This window comes from Nannobrachium achirus (assembly GCF_963921795.1).
Source record: "Nannobrachium achirus genome assembly, chromosome: 2".
NCBI classification, from domain to species: domain Eukaryota; kingdom Metazoa; phylum Chordata; class Actinopteri; order Myctophiformes; family Myctophidae; genus Nannobrachium; species Nannobrachium achirus.
In genome coordinates, this window is record NC_137811.1 from 64,118,306 (window position 1) to 64,139,020 (window position 20,715).

General features: G+C 45.0%; 5 protein-coding genes across 5 annotated transcripts; 1 reads left to right on the top strand and 4 right to left on the bottom strand.

Moving 5' to 3' along the window:
* Positions 1-3,037: 3,037 nt before the first annotated feature.
* On the bottom strand, positions 3,038-3,388 carry LOC308299647 (elongin-C-like; the record flags this gene model as incomplete). The annotated part of the gene is made up of 1 exon (XM_080743439.1): positions 3,038-3,388. One exon carries the CDS (start codon positions 3,386-3,388, stop codon positions 3,038-3,040), a length of 351 nt encoding a protein of 116 aa, XP_080599565.1.
* Positions 3,389-3,944: 556 nt separating this feature from the next.
* On the top strand, positions 3,945-5,763 carry LOC308299658 (WD repeat-containing protein 37-like; the record flags this gene model as incomplete). Its single annotated transcript, XM_080743450.1, has 2 exons — positions 3,945-3,949; positions 4,236-5,763. 2 exons carry the CDS (start codon positions 3,945-3,947, stop codon positions 5,761-5,763), a joined length of 1,533 nt encoding a protein of 510 aa, XP_080599576.1.
* Positions 5,764-10,938: 5,175 nt separating this feature from the next.
* LOC308305531 (elongin-C-like) lies at positions 10,939-11,289 on the bottom strand (the record flags this gene model as incomplete). The annotated part of the gene is made up of 1 exon (XM_080750335.1): positions 10,939-11,289. The coding sequence occupies one exon, from the start codon at positions 11,287-11,289 to the stop codon at positions 10,939-10,941; it is 351 nt and encodes a 116-aa protein (XP_080606461.1).
* Positions 11,290-16,021: 4,732 nt separating this feature from the next.
* LOC308303541 (elongin-C-like) lies at positions 16,022-16,321 on the bottom strand (the record flags this gene model as incomplete). The annotated part of the gene is made up of 1 exon (XM_080747930.1): positions 16,022-16,321. One exon carries the CDS (start codon positions 16,319-16,321, stop codon positions 16,022-16,024), a length of 300 nt encoding a protein of 99 aa, XP_080604056.1.
* A 3,690-nt stretch (positions 16,322-20,011) lies between these two features.
* Positions 20,012-20,356, bottom strand: LOC308299669 (elongin-C-like; the record flags this gene model as incomplete). The annotated part of the gene is made up of 1 exon (XM_080743460.1): positions 20,012-20,356. The coding sequence occupies one exon, from the start codon at positions 20,354-20,356 to the stop codon at positions 20,012-20,014; it is 345 nt and encodes a 114-aa protein (XP_080599586.1).
* Positions 20,357-20,715: the final 359 nt, after the last annotated feature.

Genomic DNA, 20,715 nt, shown 5'->3' on the forward strand with positions numbered 1-20,715 from the left:
ATTACTTTTTTTTTTTCTAATGATTTCTAATATCTTTTTGTATTTTTCACATTCCTTGATTATAGTAAATTTGAATCAATGGAGTTACATTTATTGTAATATATATATATATATTCTCTTCTTAGGAATGCAAAAAGAAAGAAAAAAAAAGAATATATATATATATGTTACAGTCATTTTGGGTAACTCAGGGAGACTGTGGTAAGAGCGCTCGTTTTGTAGTTCACCACACACTAATCACCACCAGATGGCGACGCAGCCATTCAATAGTGAAGGCGCTGACGTCACTCGTTTGCGACTCTCTTTCTTTATTTACTAGCCTAGCCTAGCCTAGCCTAGCCTAGCTTAGCCATTAGCTCCATTGTAGTCACTTGGACAGGGCGTTTATCGTGGGCTTGCCCAGGCCTTACGGCCTGGGCATAAATATAACGATTGCATTCACCACGGCTTCGTAACTCTCCCTGGCCCGCTCTTCGCGGCCACTCGCGCCTGCGGCGCTCGGGGGCGAAGAGCAGGACCAAGGTCCGCTGGCCTTCGCGCCGCTTGCAATGTCGTGGACAATCGAGTGGCTCCGCCTGGAGGACGTTGTTGTGGCGACCGCTTGTTCCGCCCTGTGCGGCACGGCAAGCGCTCCGTTTCTCTAATTCTCTGAGACGCAAAAAAAAACGTGACATATATATATATATATTAAGGCTAGGACTTTAACTGATTAATTGCGATTAATTAATTACAGAAAATTAACGCGATTAAAAAAATTTACTCATTTTAATCGCACTTAGTTTTTACACCACATAACCTTCAGTTTCAGGCATACTGATCATAGCGATGCACCAACCAAGAAGAGACAACAAACGCAAAGGGAGAAGTAGCCGATCAGAGCGCTTTGCTTGGCCCAGTGGATGCGAAATTTAGATTAAAAAAACTCACTCATTGATTCACTCGTACAACAAAATGTGTTTTACTTGAAAAAAAAAGCTTCTCAGGTCAAATATCGATGTGCGATTAAAATGCGATTAATTGCGATTAATTAATCACAGAGCCTGTAATTAATTAGATTACAATTTTTAATCGCATCCCAGCCCTAATATATATATATTATATCTTAAGTCTCCAGGGCGTGATCTCATCTCATGTGGTCTATGACGTCAAACATCTTTGATTTCTTTTACCCTTTTTGTAGAAACAATTTGTTATTTGTTATATGCTTTGATTTATGTTTTGCCAATTCCCCCTATGACATTGACTAGTCTGAAAATACTTACATGGGGAAATTGGCCTAATGATCAAATGGCGATTCAAATCTCCTCTCCCCTATTATGTGGTGGGCTTCCAAGTTTCTGATAGTCCTTGTTTCAGGACAGGGGTTGCCCAGGATGTCCTCCCCCACATCCACCAATTTCTCCTCTCTTCATTGCTAGCTTTTGCCTCAACAGCATGTTCTCTTTGTTATCTACATGTCTTCCCTAAAAGCCCTCTTCAGCTCTGCTTGTTCTCCCCTGTCACCATGTCCTCCTCTTTCTTTCCTTCTTCCTTCGACCTTCATTCTCCTACTCCCATACCTCCATTTTGTCTGAGGTAGTAACCATGACAGTGCATTTCCATTATCAATTATTTTCTTCTTCTCTTCTGCCATGATCTTTTATAAACTAAACAAAGGGAGAGTTAATTTATGGGGTAACAACATTTCACCTTCTGGGGTAGCTGGTGGACCCTGACATGTTTAAAATGATAACAGAAAGCCAGGTGCAAAATGAAATGGTGTGTTTCATTTTCATCTTTTTAACAATCCAAGAAGTTTTGTTACGTCCTGGCCTTCACATTGTGCTGTGGCACCCTCTTGTGGCACTCAGAGGTCTGCAGTGGTGTGCTCACTACAGACCTCTGCGTTCCAGTCATCTGCGCACTTGTCTTCCGTTGCCAATGTCCACACCTGGGCTGAGTCTGCAATCAACTCCTGACTCTACAAGTACCTGGCCAGCACACAGCTCCATGCCAGATCCTCACATTTCCACTCGTTGCAGACTAGCTTGCCCAGTTTATCAGAGCTCTTAGCCTGTTCACCTGCCTACATGCAGAACTACAAGGACTTGTTTCAAGGCTGTGTTTGACCACGAAATCAGGGGCAGGAAGCCGACACAGCTCTCTCTACTCTCCAGCAGGGCTCCTGCTCAGTAGCAGATTACGCCACTGAGTTCTGCATCATCGCTGCCTGTTGTGATTGGAACGAGCCTGCACTTTTCAGCGCTTCCTCCGGGATTTAGCAGATGCTCTTAGAGACCCACTACTCTGTCCCATCTCTCTCGCCATTTCCATTGACAAGCGACACCGTGAACGTAAGCCGCGACAGGGCGTCCAAGCATTACGTTGCTTCCAAGCCCATTTCTTCAGTCCCCACCAGTCTCACTTGGCCCGAGCGAAAATCATCTGCCTTCTCCAGTTCCACAGAGGAGGACTCCATGCAACTGGGCCGAATCTGTGTGACTCTCAGGGGCCACTTATCTCCAGCTGAGCGTGAGCGTCGCCCACAGCCTACACAGGCTCTGTTTGTATTGTGCCGCCTCAGCGCACACTCTTCACTCCTGTACCATTCTCCGTTCCAAGGTGTCCTCTCCACGGATGCCAGGGGGCATAGTTTCTCCCACTCTGGGTTTTTGGGCCAATCCCTTATGGGTTCCCTCCCCTCCGGAGGGCCGTTGCCGACGTCAGGCGCACCCCGACATCCCCGTAAATCGTCAGGTGGCGATCCTTGGAGGGCGTAACTGTTACGTCCTGGCCTCTCGTGGAACAGCACACCACTGCATACCTCTGAGTTCCAGTCATCTGCGCACATGTCTTCCGTTGCCAATCTCCACACCTGGGCTGAGTCTGCAATCACCTCCTGACTCTACAAGTACCTGGCCAGCACAAAGCTCTGTGCCAGATCCTCACCTTTCCACTCCCTTTTTGCCCCCCTTGTGCAATTGACATGGTTAATAAACACGCCCAGGTAGGCTTTAACCTTCTACTGCCTCCTCCTTGCTGTGCGTTTGGATCAAACTCACAGTTGTAAGAAGTCTGAAGCAATCATCATGCCCAGTACGACTTTCTTGGAAATCACAAATTCAGGAGCTTCTGGGGCACCGCCGACCTGGTTGGAGTAGTGCTTCTTGTAGTACATGAACATGCAGACCCTAGACAGGATATGAGAGGGGATATCCTTCAAGTTCACTTCATTGACTTCATCCTCTGCGACCTCGCATGGGCCACTCATTATGTCTTCGATGGTGGCAGAGAGAAAGGCGTGATCTTTTTTCACAACAAATTCGTGTCCATCTGAAGAGATCAACTTCACATACATGGAATCTGGCCCCTCACAGCCACCATAGGGAGTCTCTATAAGACCGTCCATTATATCCCAAGAAACCTTTTTGACACTATTAGGAGCTTTTATTTAGACTAAAGGTTTGCGCCTGCTTCGCCTGTTTTAGATAATTATGATGTCACGTGATGATGTCATCATGGAATTAGGAGATAAGCCCATTCATAATAATCCGATTGGATGAAATGTCATGTGAAGCTCACCATTCCACCAATCCTCAAACTTTCTGACATATCCCCATCTGATTGGCTACGACGCTACGTGGCCCTTTTATATGCCTCAATATTATGACATCACCCTTTGCCCTAAGCTCCACCATCTGGCTTTGTCCGGGCCCAGAAAAGATTCCTGGCCCAATAAAATGTCAAATGCCAAAAAAACAGTGTCCGGGCTCTGAAGCGTGGCCTACATCTGGCCTACATCCTGGCACAAAGTACTAAAAGTTTGTTGTCCACCCAGGGTCAAATTGGCCAGGCTTCGCGTGACTTTAATGAAATTAACTCATAAATAAGGTTACACACCAGGTTGTGAAGCGAGCGGAGAGCTCTAATCGGATAACTCAGCGCCTTCATCATGCCTATCCTTTATGATGTAATATGTTTTTCGAATAGAAAGGTTGTGAACTTCTGTCGACTGTGGATCACCACGCCGTCGCACCATTGAGCCGTACACTCCCACCCAGGCTTTGAGCTGAGCCATCAGATCATAGAACTCAGATATTTTATCACCTTTTACGGAAGAAAAGAACCGAACAGATCTACCAGTACACTTTCAGATCTCGGGCAGGTGAGGCGAGTGGAAGTCGAGAGAGGAGGACATGCCCTTGGAGGTAACAGGAAGCAGCAGCGTTGCCCCGGTCGCCCGTCCTCCCCAGCAGAAGCACCGGCTCCACAGCCTGTCGGTCCGGCGCTCCGGCGGGTGGCGAGGAGAGGCTGCGCGTCGTGGCCCACAGAAGAGCCACGCTGGCGGGCCAGGAGTCGTCCAGGCTTCCCCCGGCCCTGAGGAGCAGCCTCCTGGATCTGTTCGGCCAGATCCAACACGGCTTCGAGAACCTCTACGCCGAGAACTTGGAGCTGCGGCGGGAGGTCGACGCCCTGAACGAGCGACTGGCGTCGCCGGCGGGGGACGGGCAGAGTGCCGAAGGCGGAGGAGGAGGAGGAGACCCCGCCGCGAAGGGGGCTCCGAAGACCAAAGCCGGCCACGGCACCAGCAGCCACCTGTCTCAGAGGCTGAGGACCACGTACAAGGCCTCCACCAGCAGGATCGCGTCTAGCTTCAAAGCCAGTGGCGGTGGCAGCGGCTCCAGGGCGGCGTGCCAGCCGGTCAGGGAGTACGTGGGCCACAGGGACGGCATCTGGGACCTGGCCGTCACGCGGAAGCTGCCGTTGCTCCTGGGCACGGCGTCCGCCGACCACTCGGCCATGCTGTGGAGTGCTGAGACGGGGAGGTGCCTGCTTAAGTACACTGGCCACGCCGGCTCGGTCAACTCCATCCAATTCCACCCCGACGCCGCGGAGCAGCTGGCGCTCACGGCCTCGGGCGACGGCACGGCACACGTCTGGCGCTACGCTGCACTGCAGACGACGGCCCCCGCGCCGGACACTGCTCCTCCGTGCGCCGACGCCGACGACAGGGATGCGTCGGACAGAGATGAGGGGGAGACGGGGGATGGGGAGGCCGCAGCCGCAGTGCCCACTGTCCGCGTGGCAGCCGCGACACTGAGTGGCCACCGGGGCGTGGTGATCGCCGCCGACTGGCTGGCGGGAGGCCGGCAGGCACTGACGGCCTCCTGGGACCTCACAGCCCGCCTCTATGAGGCGGAGAGCAGCCAGCTGGTCCACGCGCTGGCCGGGCACGAGCGGGAGCTGACGCACTGCTGCTGCCACCCCGGCGGCCAGCTGCTGGCGCTCACCGCGTCTCGCGACGCCACATTCCGCCTGTGGGACTTCCGGGAGCCGTGCGTCCACTCGGTCCACGTCTTCCAGGGACACGGCGGCGCTGTGACGTCGGCCACTTTCTCGGTGACGGGCGGCGGCGACGACAACGCGGTCGTGTCCGGGAGCGACGACCGCACGGCTGCGGTGTGGGACCTGAGGAGCATGCGGTCGCCCGTCGCCACGGTGCACACCGACTCGCCCATCAACAGGATTGGCGTGTGGGCGGGCCGGAGGGTCATGGCGCTGCCGCACGACAACCGCCAGGTACGGCTGTTTGAGCTGGGCGGGGCACGGCTGGCCAGGCTGCCCCGCGGCGGGAGTACCGGCCACCGCCGCATGGTCTGCTGTGCCGCCTGGAGCGAGGAGAGCTCGGGGCCCTGCGGCAACGCCAACCTGTTCACCTGCGGCTTCGACCGGCGCGCCGTCGCATGGAACGTCAACGTCACCGCTCTGATGCAGGACAAATGATGGCACGCTCACACCAATGCACACACATGCATGTAGGCACGCATACTTGCATGTACGCACACACACACGTACTCACACCACACTAGGGGTTTCAACTAACCGAATAGTCGACTACTATAACCACTAGTTGGCAGTATAGTCAACTAATCTTGGACAATTTATTTTTATTTTTTATGATTATTATTGTGGGCTCACTCCAATGGGAACGCACTAGTTATCCCCAATCTATATTCTTTATTCCGCCACTTTTTTGGGCATCCTACTACTTCCACATTCTTTGTGCTAGAAATTGCGTTCAAACTTCAACTTGTTCAGCATTAAGCATATATTATTATTACTTGTACTATTCTCTATACACATTTTTTGCTTCAAAGTCTTCGGCCTTCACCCATCCGGCTTGGCAAAGACAATAAAAAGAAATCATACCCAGTGTGAAGTGAGCGAGTAAATTGTGTACATTTTCTACTGTACATAATGTACTTTTTGTGTGTTTTCAGCTAGCCCACGCAGTTTCTGCAGGAGCTTACAAGATCACTTCAAGTATTAGACCAGTAAGACTCCCTAATCGGGAGATAAGCGACCGTTGGTCGCTTATCTCCACCAGTAAGATGCCTAAGGGAGAAAAGCAAAGGGCGAGGTTGCACCATTTCTTGGTCTTCTGGCCAGTGATGTATATCGGACCATTTAACCATATATGGAGACATCTGGTACCCAAAGATATTCACAGATATGGGCTTAATATTGATGACATAAGGGATCTCCATATATGGGCGTAAAAGGGATTTGGTTCCCCTGGCATCACAGGGATCTCCATATATGGGCATAAAATGGATTTGGTTACCCTGGCAACACGAGGATCTCCATATCTCCATATATGGGCATAAAAGGGATTTGGTTCCCCTGGCATCACAGGGATCTCCATATATGGGCATAAAAGGGATTTGGTTCCCCTGACATTACAGTGATGTCAGTGGCTGGTTCTACAGAGGGGATCTCCATTTATGGGCATAAAAGGGAATGTATGTATGATGATGTCAGATATCATAGACGTCATAGGACTTTCACATAACGAATAACTGAGTAAGCATGTAAACCCGTAAAATCTATATTTGGGCATGGCTGATTTATGACCTCATCATGATGACACGAGCAAACACAGCTGAATTGTATAAATGATCAGTGCAGAAACCAACAGAAGTATTTGACCAAGACTCTTCGATTTAAACATCAACAAAGGTGCCGTGTGACGTTTGTTGATGGTCACAAAACGTGACGGACGGACGGACGGACGGACGGCCGGTGGAGGTTTTCATAGTAAACTGCTCCCTAACGGTCGCAATTATCACTATTGCAGATCGTTTTCCCTTTTTGAAATATATATATAAATGAATATTACAAACAGACTGAGAACATACATCTCTTGATGACAGCTGATAATTTTTGAGCAGTGCTCCTGGAGGGAGCTATAATCTCCAACATCTGGCTTTGTCCAGGCCTAACATCTTGGCACAAAGCACTTATTAAAACTAGAAAAGCAGTTCCTGCTGAAACTGCATGGGCTCACTGAAAACATGCACGAAGTATATTATGTACAGTAGAAAATGTACACATCCCTCCTCAGACGGACTTTCAGTTCAGCTCAAGCCCAAGCAGTAAGACAATTCATTTCCCAGTGGATTCTCCTCTATGATTTTAATTTTTGTCTCAATAGGAATAATAATTGTATTAATTGCAATTAAAGGAAGACCTAAGTGAGATGGGAGTCGAGAAGGGTCGTCAGGGTCGCCCAATGTTCCAAAAGGAACGGGAGGAACTAAGTAAGTAAGTAGGCTACACAATATAATACCGCTCAGTTTCACTTTAGACTCAGTCACACTTTTATTATTACAATTATAATTCACAGCATTTCTGTACAGAATAGCCTTGTCCATGCATGCTGTGAGGGGTGTTTCCCACAAACAGTCCTGTTTACCTCACACTGGTCTGGGACCTTATGAACCTGGGAGGAAGCCGGGGGTTTCTAACATTCATAACAACTAAATGGAGAGAGAATGGGAAATCAAGTGAAACATGGCCTCATAAACAGCGTGACTCGAATGTGGATCTCGGATGTGTCACCAGCCTTTGAGATCATATCAGAAATGTCAAAATTCAACCTGTTCAGCTTTACACAGTTATTATTTTCTCTTTTCAATTCTTTATACTTTTTGAAAAATGAAATAAAATGAAAAAAAAAGAAAAAAATCTTAACTGCTTGCAGGCTTGAGCAGAATCTAAAGTCCGTCTGAGGAGGGATGTGTACATACTGTACATAATATACTTTGTGCATGTTTTCAGCGAGCCCACGCAGTTTCTGCAGGAACTGCTTTTCTAGTTTACGGTTTGGATGATTGATGGTTTCAGCACTGTTGTCTTCCATTATTATTAGTGTGGCTCATCATCTGCTGTAACCCTTCACCCAATCAGACATCACGATACCTTGATATCGTGATGTCATCCTTTCCCCTCTATCTGACTGATTGGCAACCACAGCAGTGAGATCATAATATCAAGGCATATACGGTCAGACTGTAGTTAGTGTGGTCGCCCCGCAGGGTAACCACACTATAGTTCTTGTCTAGCTTTCTCATCATTTGATGTAACCTTTTGAGCGGTACAAACCGCTCCTATAAGTGGCTGTGCGTGTGTCTGTAGCCTTTTTCCTCAGCGTTTTATCATAGCAAAATGTGTGTACGTAGCATCATGTTTGTCTAGTGATGTCATATGTCGTATGTCTGTAGCCTTTTTCCTCAGCGTTTTGCCATAGCAAAACGTGTGTGTGTAGCATAGCCTGTACATCCTAGACTCAAATCCTAGTCTGAAGATGTTATGCAAGCACGACGACCACTCACTTCACATTGGGTAGATTTTTTCCTCTAAGCCTGGTTTTCCCATTGAAGAACTTGTCGGAGTTTCTCATCACTCAATCAGACATCACGATACCTTGATATCACATCTGATTGGCTCCAGTATGTTCTCCCAAATCTTTATATACCGGTACTACGGCAGGGCCTTTAGCCAATGAAAGAGCAGCGAGCCCACACTGTTTCATTATATTATTATTATCATTATTATAAATAAACAATGTGACCCTGGGCATACAAAAACACTTTAGGCCAGATGTAGGCCAAGCTTCACGTCCCGGACAAAGAAAGATGGAGCACTGCTCAGAAAGGCAAAGTTGAAAGATGCAGGGCAGAGGCCTCTAGGAGTGTGTGTGCAACAGTTCACACAATCAGTGCAGTTATAGGTACAAACTTAAACCGGCATGTTATAGCAACACCATGAGGATATGAAAACTTTAGGTTGCCATATCTTCTTTGACCTGATGTGCGCGTGTACGTTTCACAGTAATCACACGCTGCATTCATTATATAATATGGGGCATTTTGTTCAAAACAGACCAACCACTCCAGCTAACTTTGGAGGCCAGTGTTTACCAATCATGATAATAATAGGAAATTCTGACAAAATCTGTAGGATTAATATAAAAAAATATATGGTCAGGCGGAGACGAAAAGCTGGCAGTGGCTCAGGGGAAGAGTTGCCGCCTTAGAACACGGAGGGTTCCCAAAGGGTTCCCAGTCCGATCCCGGGCTCCCCAAGAGTTAGTGTCGAAGAGTCCTTGAGCAAAACTGAACCCCTAGTTGCTCCCGGTGAGCAGGTTGGTGCCTTGCTCCGCCATCATCGGTGTATGAATGTGTGAATGGGCGCTATATAAAATGCACCATTAAAAAAGGTGAAAAAAAACTAAGTCATATAAATCATTACAATTTTTGTACAGTATATAAAATAAACGATATCTTATTTTCCTCACAATATTGCAATATTGAGCTCCACGACCCCACTAAATAGTTCAAGGTTCTCAGCCTATTGTCCATACTGTAAGGGATGTTTCCCTCTTCACTGGCCTGGTGGGCCGGCAGGAGTTTCTGATCGATTTCCTAGGGTTCCCCAGTCGAGTCATATACCAAAGACAATACAAATGGCACCCAATGCCTGCCTGCTTGATACTCAACAAAGTTCCTTGCTGCATACTAGCGTCATGTCCGGTAGATCAAGCTGCCTCACTATTTCCCTGACCGATGGGCCATGTGGTTCTGGACCCATTGGATAACGACTAATGGAACGACCAATTGGGGGGGAAAAAATCAAATTGTCGATCTCAGGATCCACAAGATCGCCGAAACAGTGTGGCTCCAATGTGGACCTTGGACTAAGTTGTCACCAGTGCTTACCAATAAGTAAGTAAGTAGGCCTTGCAGGTCATGTATAAGTACAACCCATAGCCTGGGAACAAACCCGACCTCCCAGTCTCAGGGCGGACACTCTAACTACAAGGCATTGTCTATATCTGACATGACTCCAAAATAGGCAAGGTTTCAGCGCGATGACCCCGTTGTCTTCCATGTAACATTATTGTATTATTAAAGTAAAATCAAGTTAAATATTTCTAAAAGTATAAAACGTGTGTAAAAAAAAGTTGTGGAGGTATGTCTGTGGCATACTGTCAGCGTGCATACAAAATATGGTGCTGATCTGTCCAGTGGTTTGCCAGATTAGCTCTGGAACAGACACACACAAACACGCACACAGATCCTCTACGGCTATGCTGTAAAAAAAATGTGAAAAAGAAAGAAAAGGTGGTAAAAAAAAAAAGAGAAACAAAAAGAGGGGGTTAAAGGTAGGGTACTTCCCAAACTAAATGATGATGAACACTAAAATCTCAATGCTCAAAGAACCAAAAAAACGTTAATGATGAGTGTCCTCTACCTCTCCCTGTTTAGATTTCCTCCTCACACTCACTACTGACCCACTTCCCTTCCTTAGTCTGTGTAATAAAGAATTAAATAATAATCAAGTACCGGTACATTTACACTACTTTGTCAATTAGTTCGTCTTATTCCCAACTTGGTCTATTCTACCCGACAAATATTAAAGATGATCGAGCTGATGATATTTGTCATGGACGGGTGGCACGTTGTATGGGTGATGATATTTGTCACTCTCTGGGGTAATTGGCGCAGGCTGACATATCTGTTTATATTAAAATGATGAAATTCTTAAATGAAAACGGAAAGCAAGGTGCGAAATTAATGTTTAAAAAAAATACATGTTTAATTTATCTTCACCTTTTTAACAATCCAAGAAGTTTGAAGCCATGAGCAGGTCCAGTGCGATTTCCTTGGCAATGTCAAATTCAGGAGCTTCCGGGGCATCGCCGACCTGGTTGGAGTAACGCTTCTTGTAGGAGAAGAACATGCAGACCCTAGACAGGATATGAGAGGGGATCTCCTTCAAGTTCACTTCATTGGTTTCATTCTCTGCAAACTCACCTGGCCCACTTAGCATGGCCTTGATGGTGGCAGAGATGAATGCGTGTTCTTTCTTCACAACAAATTCGTGGCCATCTGAAGAGATCAACTTCACATACATGGCTTCTGGCCCCTCACAGCCGCCATAGGGTTTCTCTACAACGCCGTCCATTATAGGTCTGAGAAATCTGTTTGTAAACTAACGCTACTAAGAGAGATACTACTTTGCTTATCGCTTTGAGTCTGTTGTCGGTCTTATGGCTCTGAGGTGAAGTTTATACATGAACAGGTCATGTGTGACGTGTTGTTTACGTCACCATAACATTATGGTGTCATGTGCTTCCATAAAGTATCGTCTATCGATATGGAAAGTGATAAAACAATTCCGTGGCTTCATGTGATCTCAGACTTCATGTGGCCAGGCTATGACCTCAGTCACCTGACGTATCTATGGTGAATATTTCTTGCCTCAACACTATCAACATTGATGCATGAATATTGGTTTATTAGTGTGGTTGCTATTGGCAACACACTATTGTTCTACTGTAGGTCCGACAACTTTTATGCCAGCTAAAGCAAACCTGTTTTTTGTTAACCTTTTTTTTTCACCCATTGAGTTCAATGGATGTTTTTTTGTAACCTTTTCTGTTACCCCAAAAGTCAATTTTCCATCCCCTTTCTGAATATAATGGACAATATACATACGATATATAATGTGACATCACAATATAATATAAATGGCAAGACAGAATTAATCAAGAACAGAACTTTGCACTATAGCCCATGAATTACTGTAGGAATTAAGTGTGCAAATGGCTTACCACATATTCGTTCTTCTTCATATGGGACGGAATTCATTCTCAGTGGATTCCTCGCGGGCCGCGGCTCGTGTCAGTGCAACCACACTTAGAATTTCCCAGAATTGCACCTTTCTAGTTAGTGTGGTTGCCTAACAGGGCAACACACTGTAGTCCTGGGGAAACTTTACTTGTGGGCTCGCTGAAAGGCGAGACCAGTATGTTATACCATATCGCCTATTTATAGAATGGATAAATAGCTGTATGCAGAAAATCACACCAGCGTTAATGGAGCGGTGGTGTCCATTCATTTCAAGGCTGTGTGTGTGTGTGTGTGTGTGTGTGTGTGTGTGTGTGTGTGTGTGTGTGTGTGTGTGTGTGTGTGTGTGTGTGTGTGTGTGTGTGTGTGTGTGTGTGTGTGTGTGTGTGTGTGTGTGTGTGTGTGTGTGTGTGTGTGTGTGTGTGTGTGTGTGTGTGTGTGTGTGTGTGTGTGTGTGTGTGTGTGTGTGTGTGTGTGTGCATGCTTGTACATTTCAAGGCTGCTCTACAGCACCTCTCTGGTCACTCAAAGGTATTGCATGCCTGGCTACATACAGACAGACACGGATACACACGGCCTGACGGCCACGCTATGGAGACTGTGTGACCACTGCTCAAAAACAGACACACAGACAGACAGATAGACGTACATAGATTTGAGATACACATCAAGATCCTAAGAACAACTGAAGTCTTAAGTTACAGTTTGTTGACATCAGTAGACAAATTATTTTAAATAACTAAGTGATCTATTGGTTCCCAAAGTCTGGTCCCTGGACCCGGGGTAGATAACACAGCATCGCAATCATTGATTTGGCTATTTTTGAAAAGCCAAAGTATAAAATATGGTCAAAGTTGTTAAACACTTTCTGATAATGTGTCACCTTGTGCCATGTTTTCTGCTAATAATCCTCCAGAGCCCTGTTAGTCAGCATTTCCTACTTCAACCTCTCACAACAAGGATGTAGGATTGTTGGATTTTGAGAAGCAATGCAAAGTGCCTTCAGACCAATTGGATTCAAAGTTTTGTTTATCTATCTATCTATCTATCTATCTATCTATCTATCTATCTATCTATCTATCTATCTATCTATCTATCTATCTATCTATCTATCTATCTATCTATCTATCTATCTATCTATCTATCTATCTATCTATCTATCTATCTATCTATCTATCTATCTATCTATCTATCTATCTATCTATCTATCTATCTATCTGAGAGAGTAGAAATGCAGACTCTCAGAGTAACCAATCATTTAGCAGGGAGACCCCCTGGAACCCTCTCACTCAATCCATCCGCGGACCTCACTTTGAGAACCACTGGTTTAGACCGCGCTCTCCCTAATCAAGATGGATCTCCTGATCAAGACAGATCTGTCCAATATTTCATGATATGAAATATCGGACATATAATATTCCATTCTAATTGGCTAACACCCTTCCAAGGCTGGCAGGATTGGTCCGTTTTGAACACAATGCTTGAAAATCATGAATGTTGCGTGCAATTTCCGTGAAACTTTGCACGCACATTTCCCACTAGTTCGAGAAACAGGTTGACTTTCGCAAAACACATTTTTGGAACAAAATGCCTCAAATCATGAATGCAGCGTCAGATTTCCGTCAAAGGCCGAAGAAGACATGGCACCATTTTCACTTTGGCCTATTATAGCGCCACCAGGAGGCCACAATTACCTACCTTACCTGTGCTCGGAAGAACACAGCTTCTAGCATTTTCTTTTTTGAGCGGTGATCCTGGAAGGAGCTAAACTCCAACATCTGGCTTTGTCTGGGCTCTGAAGCGTGGCCTACATTTGGCCTACATCTTGGCACAAATCGCTCAAAGTTTGTTTTACACCCAGGGTCACATTGGCCAAGCTTTGCACGACATTAAGTCACCGCTCACTTCACACTAGGTATGATTTTTTTATAGTCCCCCTATAATTCATATTGATGAAGGCATAATTAAGTTGAATATGGAAGCCCATAATCTAATCATGGGTTGAAGAGAGAAAATCAAGAAGAGGAGGAAAATAATGCATTTAGTCTTTGATCTTGGTCCTGGTTTTCCAGGAAAAAGCTCAAGTTATTTTTTTGCCAATCCCCACCGGGTTCGGAGAGCGCAGTCTACACCAGTGGTTCTCAAAGTGGGGTCTGTGGATGGATTGAGTGAGAGGGTTCCAGAGGGTCTCCTGCTAAATGATTGGTAACTCTGAGAGTCTGCATTTCTACTCTCTCAGAGGAGTTATGGGGGTACATGGCCAAAACTAGCCTAAATGAAGGTAAACGGGGGTCCTTGATATGAAGAGAAGTTTTAGAATCACTGGTCTACACTAGTAATCATCAGTAATCTTTTTCATATCAAGGACCGCCAAAATAATACAGCATATGTATACGGCCTCAGACCCCCATATGAAGATATTCGGTGCGGTTCAAAGTCTTTATTATTCAAGCATCACAAAACAATATGTGAGCTTGTATATCGGCTATTTTCAAATGTAGGGTTAAAGTGGTTAAACTGATTGTGATGCTTTATTAACACATTTTGCTGGGCCCCCTCGGAACCCCCTCAGAACCCCCTCAAGGTCCCTGGAGTTCCCCGGGCCCCACTGACCAGCTGTTTTTGTAATTCTTTAATTATTCCACCGCTTTTTTTTGGCATCTATACTACTTCCACATTCTTTGTGCTAGAAATTTAGTTCAAACTTCAGCTTTACGCAGTAATTATTGATTATATACTTTTCTTTTTACAGATTTTTATACTTTCTTAACTTTTTGAAAAGACACACACACACACACACACACAGCGAGGAATCCACTGGGAAATGAATTCCGTCTTACCATTTATATTTCTGCTTGGGCTTGAGCCAAATTGAAATTCAGGGATGTGTACATTTTCTACTGTACATAATATAATTTGTGCATGTTTTCAGAGAGCCCACGCAGTTTCTGCAGGAACTGCTTTTCTAGTTCTTTGAGTCAATTCCCCTCATGATGGGGGACTATTACGCATGGGTGACTTGCGGCATAATGACTAAATGGGCAAAGAAAAAAAAAATTATCAGAAAAAAAAACTGTGTGCAACCCCACCATTCTTGACAATGATCTCTAGTAGGACTCAAATTACTCATAGAACCCTGAGCTCATTTGTCCACGCTGTGAGGGAGGTTTCCCATTCATTAAACGGTTGACATCTGCTTCTTCCTGCTTCCCTCCCCACGCGTGTATCAAAACAGCAACATGAGTACGGCAAGACCCGCCCGCGGCTGAAAAAGAGGTAGGGAGCGCTCCGCTGTGTTCACTTAGACCGTGTGGAGGTGCTGAAAGTCGGGGGGACGAGGTTTACTATTCTGGCCCCCTGGTTTACAACTTCTCACGCCACTGAGCCATCTCACGCGGACTTCGCAACGCTCTAAACGGCGACTTGCTCGCTTTTGCTCGGTGGTGTCTCACGTGGATCAAGTCCGCTTGAGACGGCACGCCTCCGTTGTCTCCACCGAAAACAAGTGCTCCTTTACTAGAACGAGCCTTACCCGTGTTGCTGTTTTGATTCAGGCCCTCCCCACACTGCCTATAGGTCCATGTGGTGGGGCCTCCACCACCTTCTTCGTCCTCTTCCTCCTTTCCTCCTCTTCTTCACCTCCATTAACCCATGATAACGTGGGGAAACATACTGTATCTCCTCCCTCTCTGCTTCATTGCTTTTATTTTACGTCCGTGTTGGTTCAAAGAAACATCGAACCAATCAAAAGTATAAAAAGCGCTTCTGACAAAACCAGCCAACTCCATTGGATCCTCAAACGTACTGCTAAACCAGCTAACTCGGGGTGGAGTTAGCTGGTTTTGCTAACTCCAGGCAACACAGACATTTGACTGGCAACCTCATTGTGAGTTTGGAGGTTCATTCAGCTGTTCTTATCAATGATGTAAAAAATAAAAACCTCCTTAATTCCTCTTGAGCTTTCGTTTTGTTTTTTCATTTCCAGAAGATTTTACATTTTGGAGTGAGCTGGTTTCTGTCCAACAGCAGAGATATACTGTAGCCCGTAGACGTTCTCCTCATTTCGTTTAACAATCCAGGAAGTTTGAGGCCATGAGCAGGTCCAGCGCAACCTCCTTTGCAATGACAAATTCAGGAGCTTCCGGGGCATCGCCGACCTGGTTGGAGTAGCGCTTCTTGTAGTAGAAGAACATGCAGACCCTGGACAGGATATGAGAGGGGATCTCCTTCAAGTTCACTTCATTGACCTCGTCGTCTGGGACCTCGCCTGGCCCACTCAGCATGGCTTTGATGGTGGCAGAGAGGAAGGCATAATCTTTCTTCACGATAAATTCATGGCCATCCGAAGAGGTCAACTTCACATACATGGATTCTGGCCCCTCACAGCCACCATAGGGAGTCTCTACAACACCTTCCATTACGTCTGGGAAATCTGTTGGTAAATTATCAATATATTATTAAGAGAGATTCTACTTTGCTTATGGCTCTGGGTGTGTTGTCAGTGGGGTCGGGGGCCGCTAAATGTATGGGTAATTTGTGACGTGTTGTTTACGTCACCATAACATGATGCTGTCATGTGTTTCCATGACTTCATGTGGCCATAAGACGTCAGTCATACGGTACAACAAGTACTGTACAAAGGCAGGGCCACCAACAAGAGCGACCTGATATACATAATAACACCCAAATGAAATCTTTTGTAGTTTTTGACATATTTAACTCTAAGCAATGCATTTCCAATGGGAAATGAGTCTGGAGAGAGAGGAAGAGCGACCCATTCAATCCCTCAGTATTTGAGTTTTTGCGAGCCGTATTTCTATTGATATGATACACTTCAAGATTATATTGCACTTTGAGAATCACAGACGTAATTTAGGCCTATAGTTTTTTGACATTAGTGAACAATTATTTTGTGAACAGTGTTACCCAATGTTCTGCTCGAGTTGAATGGCGCCGGGGCGAGCGGTCTGCTTTGGGGCATGGGATGAGGACCTTGTCTCCTGGTGCACGAAAAGACAGCAAACATTTTGTGCAGTAGAAGAACAGCTGTTTAGTGGTGAACAACATCCAGATGCACCACATTGTTCCCAGGTCCAGAATGGAAAACCCTAACCCCAACCCTAATAGTCTACTTGTCAGCCCATAGAGCCCCATTGTGAACCCGGACATATTGAGTACACCAATGTTTTATGTTAGAAATGCTGAGTATGGGTCCCCAGCATGTAGAAACTGCCGGATGCTAACTTGCATATGTTGAGCAATTTTCATAATTTGCACAATTCGATTTATTTAGCATAATCCCCCATAATAATGGATAATACCGGTATGTCAAAAACTGATTGGCCGATTTGAACAATATTAGAGTGGTTTTGGGGGTTATTGAGGATGCTGAATCCATTTTCTAAATTCAAAATGGCCGTTTTAAACCGGAAATGGCCTTATATCAACTTAAAGTGGGGTTATTTTGATACTTTTTGTTGATTTTCCAGTTGGTATATGGCCATTTCCAGTTTAAAACGGCCATTTTGAATTTAGAAAATGTCAGAAATGGATTCAGCATCCTCAATAACCCCCAAAACCACTCCAATATTGTTCAAATCGGCCAATCGGTTTTTGACATATTATCCATTATTATGGGGGATTATGCTAAATAAATTGAATTATGCAAATTATGAAAATTGCTCAACATATGCAAGTTAGCATCCGGCAGTTTCTACATGCTGGGGACCCTTACTCAACATTTATAACATAAAACATTGGTGTACTCAATATGCCAGGGTTCAGATTCTGGCAAGTGGACTATAACCCTAACCCTTGCCATTAAAGTTTAGGTACAAATCCTCACATATCCACTGCACAGGTGATATGCAGTTTTACCAGTGCCCTGTTTCCTGCTTCCCACTCCAGGTAGGGAATGGAGGCCAGTCCATACTCTCTCCGAAATCGAACTTTTCGTCGGAGAGTTCCAACTTACTGACGTGCAGCTTTCCAAACTCTAATTCGGGGTAATGCTTTTCAGAAGTTGCGAGTGACATCATTTTGTAGTTGAACCTTTCCGATGAAAAGTTCGGTTTAGGAGAGAGTATGGACAGGCCTTACCCCAGATGAAAGAGTTCAAGTATTGTTCAAGAGTGAGGTCAGGACAGAGCATGAGATGACAGAGTAGCATTTCTTGGCTTGTACCTGTGAGACAAATAAAACCCTTTGAATCTGAGGAGATAATATAGTGTTTGCTTTCACGCCTACCTGCAAATACTATCTGGGCTCAATTTATCTTCACAATTTGAGTGGAATATAATATTTATAAATCACTATTAAAAAACAGATTAAGTACCGTAGAAATATGATTTTACTGTATTGTCTTTGTAGGATGAACATAATTTGAATTAAAGTTTACTTTTCAGACATCATCTCACTTTAATATTTACCAACTCAGTCTGACAGGTTATACAAAACACAAGAAAATCTTTGTTTACAGGCAGATTATATGAATGCGGAGACAGGTCCCATATAACGGCATTTCATTGTATAACATGGTCATATTTTTGGAATAGTTACACACGTTGTACAGTACATGTATGGCATATTTGGGAAGTCAAGAAAGGAAAAAATGTATCAATTAACCCCTGCAGTCTTTGTAGTTGGGGATAGATTAGGGTGAGAGCAAAAAACGTTGGAGGGTTGCTGTAGCACCACCATTAGAACTATTATTCCACGATGACAGTTTAGGACATTTTGACATAGGACTGGACCTGTGCCAAGTTTTGTTTAATCTCATGGAAAGGCAGATTTCCTGACTGGAAGAAAAAAGAAGGATACAAGTATAACGGTTGGGCTTCGAACCCAGGCCTCCCGTGTGAGAGTCTAACATCTTACCCACTAGATCAAAGAGACATCTATCTGGCCTGGGGGAGATCCTAGACTCTTTGAGGCTTCAGGCTGGGCCTGCGAGACTCTCTGCCACACAAGGACTGTCTGCAGCACAGGCCTATACTACTGCCTAGCATGCTGCCCGGCCCTTAAAAACAAGACAGGGTCCAATAACAGTGTGTGGCTTCATGTTGATCACAGACTTCATGTGGCCAGTCTGTGACAGTCACCTTAGTGCCATTCACTTCCATCATAAATTAAAGTCATAATAATATATAAAACGTGAAATAAATCAAACATGAATGCAAGCTCCATGTGGAAAAAAAACTAGACCAGGTCAACCTGGTTGTGCCAGACCCCCTGTCTGTCATCATCATTTATGACATCATGCCTTTTGTAGGCATGTCATCATCATGTCATCATCATATATACCCTTTATATAGAAAACCCGGACAGACATTTGCTTATGTAGGCCTACCCATTTCATGGGTCTGGCAACTATGGTGCTCTCAGTAGTCATCATAAACATGACATTTTTTTCACCAAACTAAATGTTTAACCACATTAAATATTGGAATCCCAGCAAAAAATAATCTAAAATGATTTTCAAATATAACAAAGATAGCCAATCTGTGAGCTCACCATGTTGCATTTGTTGTACGACAAAGTATATAGGGTGAAAGGCGGAGAACTGATTTCTAGGATAACTCAACATGCCTATTAATGCATTGCATTGCGATGCAATGACTTGTAGATCTGTTCTTTTTGGAACTTGACACCGTCTTACTACAGAGTGAAGTTGCTGTGCTTCCCTTTGGCGAATGATAATCCTGAAGCGTTGCTTGATTCACTGTTGTGTCTACCTGGTGCTTGATATGATAATGAAACAGTTTCTCGTTTACCAACTGTAAGTTCATTGACTGTATATGAAGTGCAACATACAGACAGTGGTGCCGTCTTCTTTGTGCTTTTCTCTTAAGTGTATGAAATGATCTGGATATGAAGCGTCCGTAGCGCAAAATAATCTAACCTTTGGTTTTTACAAGACATAAGAAGGTTCCCTCTCCTCTAAAAAATACAACAAATAATAGTCCAAATAAAACATTACATTCGAATAAAAATATAACAAAAAGTCCACATCAGCTGGACATATTTCAGCGCCTTTCTAGTTTATCTCTTCGTCTTTTCTAACAATCCAACATGTTTGAGGCCTGGAGCAACTCAAGTGCGATGTCTTCGTCAATGACAAATTCAGGAGCTTCCGGGGCATCGTCGCCTTGCTGGTTGGCGTACCGGACCTTGTAGGAGAAGAACATGCAGACCCTAGAGAGGATATGAGAGGGGATCTCCCTCAATTGCACTTCATTGGTTGCATCCGCTGCAATCTCTCCAGGCCCACTCAGTGTGGCTTGGATGGTCGCGGACATGAAGGCATGTTCTCTTTTCACAATAAAGTCATGGCCATCTGAAGAGACCAACTTCACAAACATGGAATTTGGCCCCTCACAGCCACCATAGTTCGGATCCGCCATTAAGTCTGAGAAATCGATTCTTTAATCAACACCAGTAGAAAAACATACGACTCCTTTCCCTCTTACTGTATCTTCAATCCTTTGTCGGTATGTAAGCTGTGAGGTCGTGGGGCTCTATATACAGATCATTCTTAGCGTGTTGTGACGTCACGAGCCGTTACCATATGTAGAGAAGTCTATGTAGAGAGTACTGCAAAACCCATTGTCATAGTATACTTGTAGTAGGCCAGTCTATGACGTCATATTGATGGCATCAGGGATCTACATGTATATAGGCGACCCGCTGGCCAGGTGCGGCCTGCCAGAGCAAATTGTGCCACAACTAGACTGCACTCTGTCGAGGTGCCAACTTGGCTCTT